This window comes from Chenopodium quinoa, unplaced genomic scaffold, assembly GCF_001683475.1.
Source record: "Chenopodium quinoa cultivar QQ74 unplaced genomic scaffold, ASM168347v1, whole genome shotgun sequence".
Lineage (NCBI taxonomy): Eukaryota > Viridiplantae > Streptophyta > Magnoliopsida > Caryophyllales > Amaranthaceae > Chenopodium > Chenopodium quinoa.
The window spans coordinates 1,209,774-1,221,517 of NW_018744955.1; the positions used below are offsets into that span (position 1 = coordinate 1,209,774).

The 11,744-nt window shown below is 35.3% G+C and overlaps 1 protein-coding gene across 1 annotated transcript; it reads right to left on the bottom strand.

Annotated features, from left to right (window-relative positions):
* Positions 1–4,857: 4,857 nt before the first annotated feature.
* On the bottom strand, positions 4,858–11,383 carry LOC110706403 (auxin-responsive protein IAA9-like). The gene is made up of 6 exons (XM_021884328.1): positions 11,162–11,383; positions 9,849–10,474; positions 9,559–9,758; positions 9,311–9,431; positions 6,943–7,004; positions 4,858–5,257 (listed from the first exon to the last, which is right to left on the bottom strand). The coding sequence occupies exons 2-6, from the start codon at positions 10,406–10,408 to the stop codon at positions 5,220–5,222; spliced, it is 981 nt and encodes a 326-aa protein (XP_021740020.1). The 5' UTR covers positions 10,409–10,474; positions 11,162–11,383; the 3' UTR covers positions 4,858–5,219.
* Positions 11,384–11,744: the final 361 nt, after the last annotated feature.

Here is an 11,744-nt window from a genome sequence, read left to right on the forward strand (position 1 = left end):
ACAAAATTAATTACTCTAGCTTTCTCTTAGCCTTTAATTTAGTGTAAATTTTAATTTTAGCCTCTAAGCTTAGCACCCTATAGCTATAGGAGTAGCATACATCCTCTATGTATAAAATCCTTGATCATTTAGATCAATGCACTTGTATTAGGCTTAGATGCGCCAAGTCCAAGAGCATCACCAACACAGCTCGCATAGCCTTATGGCATGAGCCGCATGGCAACGCACAAAACCCATCTCTTGGGTTGAGCTCAAGTCAAAGGCGTGAGGCTGCAAACAGGCTCTAATGTGGGGCGCGATTGTACGTGGGCTAGCCACAGGCTACTATGTGCCATGGACCCAAATCCACAGGGTCTTATTTTTTGGATTCAGCTCCCAAAAAATGGATCAGGTCCAAGTATCTAACCAGTTTTGGGTTGAGTCTAGGACCCATTACTATCCCTATGTACTAGCCCATGAATTCATTACTCTCTCCTTAGTACCCTTGCCAAGATCTAAACACCAAACCCTTAAACTTAGTAATGTGAGAAGAAGAAGATCATACTTTTGCCCGTGCTCTCTAACACTCTCAAGCTAGGTAGATTCGAATGTGTTTGCAGACTCTTTGACTTTTTTCCTCTCTATCTAAATTTGTCTCAATATTAGAGCAACATTAATTGCTAATTAAAAAAAAATACTATTACATATACTTTTGAAGAAAATGCTATACATAGCCCTCAGGACTACATATGAGCATTAAATTTACACGTGAAAATCTTAAAAAGTTAAGAAATTATAAAAATATACACTAATTACACTGATTTACGCGTGTTTTTTTCATGAATTGCTAGTTTTATACAATTTCTATGAATGTATTTAATACATACAGCATTACCCTATTTTCAATAATACCATTAAATTTGCAAAGCAAGAATTATATCATAAAACGATTGGAGTAGTTCTGTAACTATTATATCCAGGGATCACATAGAATATAACCTTTGATGAGATATTAAGCATTAGTATAGTAGTGCGAGAGCCTTACTTTCAACAAATGTATGATGTTAAAAAAAAAAAGAAAAAAAAAAAAAAAAAAAAAAAAAAAAAAAAAAAAAAAAAAACACCCACTAATATGCACTTTCATAATGTGTATAGGACGCATTTGTTGCTCTTATTATTTTACCCTTGAAAAAACATCGACAAAAGATATTATACTGAATAAATTTGGAGAATAGACTACTCCAAGCTAAGAAACTAGAAATATGGGGCTATTAATTCTGAACATGAACTATTATATGGAGTATTTTTTTTTGAAGGAACATGAACTATCATTATTTATCATTAATTGTGTCTAGCCTTCTTCCAAAAACAAAAAAACATACTAGCCTTTTTATAAATGAAAATTTGTAGTGTTACAAACATTATTTATACTCCGTATTTTTTTTTTCACAAACTAAAAAACATTAGTTAATTTTCATTAATCTATTAACTATTCCTAAAACAGAAGTTGTTGACATCACCATTGCTCACGTCCGCTCTCTCAATAAAAAATTTCCCGCTTAAATGCAATGATTATGTCATCTTTCATATTTTTTTTTGGAAAGCTATCATATTTAATAATTTTGACATTTAGTTAAATATTGGAAGCTTCTACATTATAACTAAAATCTATCAATTTATCGTGAAAAATTGAAACAATTTTAAATAGCACCCTAACAAATGACCTCCTACATTGAACTATAAATTAAACAGCGTTGAACAGATATTGTATCATAATTTTGATTAAAATAAAAAATTTTAAAATTACAAAATATACGTAATTCTAATTTATATTCATGTATAATAGCGATTTATTTTTAAGATGTACAAATTTAAAATAGGCTTTATATAAACCGTGCGTCGCACGGTTTTTAACCTAGTAAGTTAATAATACAGCTGTTCCAAGAAGTCAAGGCTATCACATCATCAAGAGATGCAAGCAGCTGATCGAGGAGAATAATTGGCAAGTGGAAATCTATCATGTGTATCGCGAACCAAATCGTGCCGTGAATTGGCTTGCAAACTAAGGTGTCATCCAAAACAACAAGATCGAGTTGATTCAATTTCCTCCTACAGTCTTAGGACGTTGGTGCTTTGGTGGTGTGTAGCCTTGCCACGTTTTGTACCCCTTAATTTTTGCTTAGTTTGTGTTTGTGTGTGTGTTTTTTTCTCCTGGGCTAGCCCCTCTTTTGCATCAGGGAAAAAAAACAAAAAAAATAAAATAAAATAATTTCTATGTATACATGATATAGAATATAGATAGACATATAGCAGAAAGGTTTCCCAAATTAAATGGGACAGAGCCCAAATAGAGATTTTAAAATTTGTATTTTCTAATCATGATGTATCCAAGAATGGATGTTGTGTGTCAACATATAGCACTTATATCTTTTGTGGTTAAATATGGCTGTAAACATCATCCTTTTGGATTAAGAATTTAAGATCATGGAATCATTTAGGGGGTGTTTGGTTCAAACATATTAGGTATAAGGTATGGGTTTAGAATGACCAAAATCCATACCTTATGTTTGTTTCCATAAATTTCATTTTTCAAATCCATACCTCAAACCCTCAAGGTATGTGTTTTTGAAACCCAAGGGGGGAGGTGGGTATGACTCATACCCATACCTTTAGGTTTAACATTAAAGAAAAACTATCGTTCCTATATAAAAACAAAACATATGAAATCGAGTATCAAGTTCCAACCCCATACCACCTAGGTTTCATTTTTCATTCCAAACACATACCATTGTTTAAACCAAACGCCCTTAGGCATTTAGCTTAAAATTAATAGCTTCCCAAAAGTTGAAATCTTTTAATGAGTGTACCCAACTTTAGAGAGCATAGCATAATCCATGCTAAGAGATCCAAACCACTTCAACGTAGTTTAGCCCTCCACACGTTATTTTCACTTATTTAATCTCAAGAAAATTTTGATAAGTTCAAATAATACAAGTTTGAGGCTCATAGTTCAAATTCTATAAGTTTTAAGGGGCCGTTTGGTTTGCACGGAGTAATTAGAATGAAATGAACAAAGGGAAAGAATCGGAATGGAATGAAAATAATTTTGCTGTGTTGTTTGTTTTGAATAACAAAGGAATGGAATGCCACCAGTCCAACCACCACACCACCACCACATTGCTTCACTACCTAAAATTTCCAGCCACCACCCAGCCACGCCTCCTCCACCACTCGACACCCCTCGCCGCACCTCCCCCGCCCCTCAACGTCGCTTTTCGCGCCCTCTGCCCTCATAGATCTCCCCTCTCCCAAAAAAAACCTCCTCTAGCCCCGCAAAGCCCTAAAAACAACTCCCTCTCCCCATAAATCCGTCGACCGACGCTCCGTCTCCCACCACCCTCAAAACCTTAGCGAGGGTGGTGGGAGGGAAAGAATCGGAATGGAACTCGAGGGTGGTGGGAGGGTTGATCGATGGATTTTACGGGGAAAGGGAGTTATTTTTAGGGTTTTGTGGGGGTTGTGGGATTTTTTGCGGGGGAGGGGAGGGGAGGGGAGGCAATGGTTAGGGGAGGGGCGGCGAGGGTCTTGTATGAAGGTGGGCTAGTTTTCCGGTGGTGTTGATAGGTAGGAAGGTGGTAATGTGGTGGTGTGATGGTGGCTAGGGAATAGGAATGGAAATACCTAGGAGGGGTTGGGAATGAACTTGGAAGTATTTAGGAGAACGGAGAGGGTAAAGGGAATAGGAAAAATCAGCTAACAAACAACAACAAAGGGAATTAAGGTGGTTGATTCCCTTTCCCTTTGATGAATACCTCCAACCAAACGACCCCCAAGTATAATTAGTTTAGCACCAAAAGATAAGATAAATTCAAGACGTTTTTAGTAGGTTGAATATGAATACATAAAATGGATTACATATAGTCCATTTTAGTTGTAAACGAGCAAGAAGAAAAGAGGCAAAATTATTCCACTAACCTAACAAAGAAAAATCCATGTTTTGTCCAATAAAAGTCCTTTTATGTCGACCCTAACTCTAGCTATATCCACCGGATTATCATATCCAATAATCACCCCTAGTCTAGACTCTAGAGTATTAGGAAAACCAAGTTTACTTAAGTACATCAAATCATCAATTGCTCTATTTGACAACCAAACTAGGTTGGTCTAGTGGAAAGGAAGGCACCTTCCAAGGTTCAATCTCCACTAATGACAATTTGGGGGATGAGATTCCCTTACCTTCCCCCCACTCTCCCAAATTGTCTAGCCCCGCTAACCTGGGTTGGGGGTTGACCCTGTGAGGGGTTCTAGCCTAGTAGGGCCCTCCATCTTACCTACCCCAAAAAAATTAAAGGCTCTATTTGACAACTTTACTTTGGATTAGCCCGTCCATAGACATAATTGTATTAATCATTAACTATTGTCAGCCACATATGATGCAAGGCATAGCAGCTATTCCAAAACCACGGGCTCACTAAGAATCCGCAAAATTTTGCTAATCTTGACCATCACAAGCCCCTAAAATCATTCGATGAAATATCACAAGTATTACCAATTCCACCATGACACTACAACCACCTAATGTACTTGTGTACTACAATAGCAGGATAAGTTTATAAAGTACTACCACAAGTCCACAACTATCAGTTCATATTAGAAATGCATCACATTCAACTACTAGATGTAAAGCCATTGTCACTACCATCATATATTACCGCCTACGAAATGGATCATTTCCTTGACTTGATACATTCCCAAGACCAAACAGACATTGATGCACAAGGCAAAACGTGCAAAAGGAAGGTGCAGTGAACTAGAGATAGAACACATGCAGTTTATACTACCACGCGTCCACGCCTGATTGTAGATCTATCGGAAAAGTTTGACAAGAATGCACTACTAAACAACTTCATAATCACAATTGACAATACATGTAATAATTGCAGACCCAATATGGTAAGTATGTCAAACACACAACCAACTAAAGGTCCCTCTAACATACACTCAGTTTGAAAACAGAATGACCAGGTTGTCTCGACGAAGTTTAACACAAGTTCAAAGGTAGACCATAAGCTTTTAAACAGAAACACTAAGATAAAATGATTAGACACCATGCACTTGATGCACGAAAGTACAAACCACATAGACGCTATTCTGAACGAAATAACCAGCCGGCTGCCATTATCATCTATGTTGAAATCCCACATTGAAATATTTCCATGGAGGCATCTGCTGCTGTGTCATTAGTTTCGTACCTTAGATTTCTCCATGGCCCTTGGAGCTGAAAATTACACAAGACAAGCATGTGAAACTCGTATCATTGGAGAACCAATGAGATGCAAATGTCTTATCCTTTTTTCTTATATGCACCAGACTCTGAAATTGCCTAGTTCCCCTTCCCACTTAGCACTTACACACCAGATAACTCAAACTTGACTACAAGTGTTGAACACATCTCAGGATAAAGGTGTCAACCTCAAACATGTTTAAGAAGAACAATTAATGAGCTATTGTCAAAACCAAGAATCAAATGATCAACTATTGATGTACATTAGATACTTAAAAAGAAATGAATAGTCCAACTGTCCAAGTAACACACAACTAGGACATCTATAAACTGCAACGTAGTCAACAATGGTACAGAAAACCTTTTTCTGATGTATTGCCAACTTACCATGAAGACCCCAATTTTTCCTTAATTTTCTTTCCCAGCACAAACATGATTTTGTTAAAACGTAGGTACTAGTAATTATTCACAAATGAGCAATGGAACTTAATTTTCAGTAAGTTGTAGACATAAGAGCAACATTCCCATGGCCGTGGCACAATTACTTGTGAGGTGGACAACTTTACGTTCCAAGCTCTATTCCCTCACCTTATTGTAGGTCTAATAAGTTCATATCAGTTCAAAACTTCAAATAATATAAATTAGGGGGTAATAAGTTCAAATAAACAAGGGAGTACTAATTACAAGGCTCTATACTCCCCACCTTATTTTTATCCATTTCAGATTAAATAAGTTCATAAACAATAAGCTTAGGACTAAAGAGTTCAGATAAGTTTATGGCTAATAAGTACATAATTCCTTCGTTTCCCCAATGTTGCAACATGGGGAAGGGACACGAAGTTTAAGAAGATGAGAGAGGTATAGAGGATAAAGATAGGGACCCCATGTGATGAGGAGAAAGAGAGAAAAAACATGTGCAAATAAGGTAATACTGTAATGTTTGTGAAATGGTAATTGTTGCAATATTTGTAGAATGGAGGAAGTATAAGATAGTTTCATGACTTACAAGATTAGATAATATAAGTTCATCACTAATAAGTTTAGATAACCCAAGTTCACGTCTAATAAGTTAGGTAAAGAGAGCAATACCTTAGTGAACGTACATTATTCACCGGTAAGCGGTTGAATACAAAACTACTAATAAGAATGGGCTTTTGGTATGTCCGATTAAGAGTAATATTCAGTAAAACTAAGTTCAATTTAGTAAAAATAAGCTCCAAATTTCCAATTAGTAAAAATAATTTCAATTCAATAAAAATTTGTAAAAATTCGTAATTGTATAGAAGAGATACAAAAGGAAATCAATAAAAATAATAACAGTTTAGTAAAATTAATTTTTCTTCAATAAAAATAATTTCAATTCAGTAAAAATAATTTTAATTAAGTAAAAATAAGGTGAAATTAACCGGGCCTAATCTAAATACTAATTCACTTAAAATTATTTTTGTCACTAACTATCATTCATAATCATAAACCTGACATGAATTTACAAGAACAACCTAATTGTTATAGACGTGTTGGTGACAAAAAAAAATGTTATAGATGTGTAATTTTATTTCACCCCATCACTGAAGGGTGGGGATATTAAAATTTCAATTATAAACCATTATTACTTAGGATATATGACAAACTTTTCTGGAAATTGTAAATTCGTACTGATTATGACAGAACATACGCACCTAATCCAATTGCATCGGAACCCTTCATAATCTTCAACCTCTTGCAAGTTTCAGTGAACATTCTGCAAATAGAACAAGTAACAGTAAGGTGGGCACACTTTCCATAAAAATAAAAGATCAAAACACTTAATGTTGATGAGAAGAAATAACACCGTAATCGACTAAAGCAATGGAAATCACAGCAGCACAAGTCACAGAAGAACATGAATTCAGGTTATTTCGTGAACATATAAACTCAACAGAAGTTATTTTTATTTTGAAAGAAACTCAACAGAAGTTTTAAAGATACATAAATTTGAGGACCACGTAAAATGCACACTGCATTGAGTGCAGACACGACAGGAAATGCATTATTGTCTCCCAAGACATCTTCATATGTTGGTTTGGCTAAGTAATCAAGAGAATACAAGTAGTTTAATAAGGAGGAAATTAGATAGAGGAAAGAAAGGTAAGTGAAATGTTTGGATGGAAAGTGAAAAAGGGTTGACGCGGTGGAGAACAATAATACAAGTACAATACACTATTTACACTGTTAAATTTCACTTTAAAAGATAGTGTAAAGTTTTAATTTGGGATATTACAAATAAGAAAAATGCATAGATTACTTTGGGACAAAGGGAGTATATAATAGACAACAGAGTGAAAATACAAAAGTAAATTCAGTGTTCTCCACATTATCTCCAACGAAAACAGAAATGAAATAGAGCTCGCCACCAAGGTGTCGCCTGTCCTCTGCCAATAAACAGTTCAATTAGTTTCCACTAGCTTCCAGTCCCACATCCGTATGTACATGCATATTTTATCTACATGCTTGAGAATGACTATGAATGTATGTATTCACCTTACTGTTAACTCTATAGAGTGGGCCGTAATGAAGCTTATTTAACAATTATATACAACCTAAATATGCTCTAGGCAATCAACTTTGAGAAGAGATGCAGCCAGCAGGTTCAATTATACTCAACATTCATTCACTCTCTTCCTCATAATGGTTAGAACCTCAACCAGTGCATATTTGAAATGTATCCTCAAAAGGATTGTTGATGAAAGAAGTGACATAGAAAACTTGCATGTAATCTTATCATCCTCCTTAAAACATGGAAAAAAGAAAGGACATGATCCTTTTAATAGCAATTCAAGTTATTCGGGTAATGGATATATAGTATAAAATATGAAATCCCTGACTAGTCACGTATCTCTGGAAGGTCCCCTGTCATATGGAGGCCATGCTACCCTGAGATTGAAATTGGTAAAAATCTATGATATGTGATTGAAACGCATAAAAAAAAAGTTATAAAAACATAGGAAATCATGATGTTAAGGGAATGACTAGAAAAAGGGTACCAATATTAGCAATATGATAAAAGGCGTACATAACACACACGACTGACAAAGATGGTAACTTAGAGCGTAGAAATTTGAGAGCTAGATGTCCAACAAAAAGGGAAAAAAAAACTTAATGTACGTCGACAAGCTAGAAGGGATATTTTTGATTTCTCAAATGATATGATTGAGAAACAGCCAAACACGATCTTTATGAAGTTCCTAAGCAAAATAGCAGGAAAGCATTCAGATATTATCCTATAGGGTAAGATGAAACTCCTCCTATGCCCCAAAAGCAAATGAAAAGATGAGGAATAATTATGTATTTTATTCAGGCTCTCTATCCAAACAAGCCTCAAAAGTCATAATGCAGCCACCTTGATGTAATTCCAGACATTATAATCATTTGATTGGTTATGAAATATGCAACTCTTTGTCAAAAAAAATAAAACTCCATATCAAAAACCTATCTTGAATGCAGATTCTGTGGGTATGCATTTAACATGTAATCAGATCAATAAATTGTAGTACAGTATCGCATGTTACAGAAGGGACTCGGCACAGATCGGCATTTGCTGTACCCATTGAGTGTTAAAGCTAGACCTCGAGATTCACTTGATTAAGCAGGGTTCAAACTCTAAATGTTACTCAAGCTTCACAAGCGTCAAACTGGTTGGGTACCATTCATAAACACGCCAAGATTTATACAGATTTCCAATGTATCTTATACCATGCCCACATATCCACATCAACAAATCCATTTACAGTAACCAATACACATCAAACACGGGAATAGCAACAAAAATTCAACACTCAAGTATAACAAATGATAAATCTACAACTTAACATCAAAAAATTCTGAAACTTAGTCTTAATTAATAATTATATTAGCAGTTTGAAGTTGTAAATATATAATCCAAACAGCAAATATTTGAGTCCCTAGTATAATCATCAAGTTACACTCTTCTCATCTAGCAGCTAGTCATTCAGCTTAGGTGCCGTCATGATTAGTGTATCTAGGAACAATTCAAATAAAGAAACTTACTCCCATGGGACATCTCCAACAAGCATCCAGTCACCATCCTTGTCCTCGTAGGTGAGAACATATTCTGATCCATGCAGGAGATCCCTCAATTTGGTTTCTGTCATGTTTGATCCACATTGACCTGAAAGCATTTGAAATCCGACAAATCTTCTTTATAATACCGAAACAATGAATGTTGTAAACAATGGCAATTTTAAATTGTGGTAGCAAAGGTATAAAACTCATAGTTACAAGTAACAGATACTAACCTAGTGTGAAGCAGCTAAACATGTTCTCAAGGCCAGAGGAAAGTTGTTGATAAGTGGTATAAGTTCTGAGATCAACCTTCCTTAAATAAGGAGCACCGTCCATGCTAACCTTGACAAAAAGTGGATCAGTGTTCTTGGAAGTGGTGGCCAACGTATTTTTTCGGAATGATCTAATAGGAGGCCAACCAACAACCTGTGCCCTGTCAATGATGCAACAAGAGCTTTAAGTAAGCATTGAGTAATCACTCCTAGATCCATAAAGTTGCAAATCCAAGACCCCCACCACTTACTTAGCAGCAGGTGCAGTATTACCACTGCTAGAACGCGGCAGTTCCCCCACAGCCTTGGGAGGGGCTGCACTCTTAGAAGGGGCAGGGGCAGGGGCAAGGGCAGGTGTATTCATGACATCATTAGTCGGAAGCTTAGGTTTAGGAGCATCAGAATCATGGCCTTGTGACTTAAATGTCCAATTAGCTTGAGTATCAGAAAAGACTCTTTTACTGCCAGACACAGCAGACTTTTGTGAAGATGAGGAGATCCCATCCTTGAAAGGAGTCAAAGGAAACAAGGGCTTTTCGTCGACACTCAAAAGGCAGATACTGGAGTCTCTATCCGGTGACTGAGAGCCGGGAAGTCCAAGCCTCAGCTCAGTAGCCTTAAAGTTGAGGCTGTCCTTGTTATCGTCAGACAAACTCGATACGTTGGAGCTGTCGACAGAGGAACAGTCCGACAACCCGAAATAGTTATGCTCTTTCAGTCCTGATTCGACACTCGTCGGAGAAGGCACCAATGCCAATGTATGATCATTGCTTTGCCCTCCCCCCTCAACACCCATCAATGGGGGAGACATCAGATTTAAAAATTCCTCTTATATCACCTACCTTTTTCTTACCCCAACTGATCTAACTCCAAAAATCTGCACAAATCCACAATAAATTATCAAAACAAACTCAATAAATTTAACTTTCACCTTATAATCTACTCATATTACGGAGTACTATCGCCATTTTTTTATATAAATTTTAGCAATAATTGTACAAATTTCATGCAATAAATTCTTCTAAACCAACCAGCAAAATAGTACAGTGAAGAGCAAAAATTAAATTGAATCGAAAGTATTTTTAACAAATCTGAAAACACCAAATTACCACCCAAGGTGTAAAAATTGAAAAACTCATCTCTAAAGTTCAAGTGAAATTAAATTCTAACAAGATTTTTAAACAAAAACTTTCTTGCAAAAAATATATAACTACTGCATGCGGGTATTCCAACTCAAAAGCTAAAATACCTTGAAATTCAACCAAAAAAAAAAAGAAATTTTAGAAGTTGGGTAAATAAAATTTGACTAATTTAACACCTTTTGAAGTCATTAAAAGTAAAGTGAAGAGCAAAAAATTCAATTTGGTCTCACAAAAAGACAATTTCAAACCCTTAAATGTAGTTTATATAAACAAAAATACAAGTAAAACACAAAATATTAACACTATAAAAAAAAAAAAACAGCTAGAACAAAATTTTGGTGTTTGGTAACACCAGATCTCAACAAAAACAAAGAAAGTCACCCTCATTAAAAGAAAAAAAATATATAATAATAAACACTTACTGGAAGAAAAGAGTATTGGACTAGTTAGATTTGTTGTTGCAAAATAGTGTATGCGGAGAGAATTGAGTAAACAGTAAAGTTAGAAGAGATGAAAGTGTTTGGAGAGGAGAGAGAAAGAGAGAAACTAAGGACCCTCCATTAATCAGAAACCAACAAAAGCTTGAGCTCTTCTTTCTTTATTTCCTGTATGTTATTGTTGGCCGTGAACTCGAAGCAAGGAAATTAAAGTTAAAGCTTAATTTTATTTTAATATTATAATTTTAATACTATGATTAAAAAAAGTCTTTGCCTTTTCTTTCCCTTTGTCTGGAGAGTGTTTACCAATCACCATAACCAGTCTACAGAAGTACAGAGTACCTGTATTTATAATTTATTCTCAATACTTATATGGTATTTTCTAATTACTCAACTATGATATTTTTAAGAAAATTTGGAAATTGCAGCCATTTTAAATTTAGTTTTTGCAAATTACAGCAATTTAAATAAAAAATTATAAATTACTACCCAAAAGTTGTTATAAATTGAAAATTGCAACCTAATTTAATTTCTTTCATCGGTTTGCGTATCGAAAAATGTTCAGTTA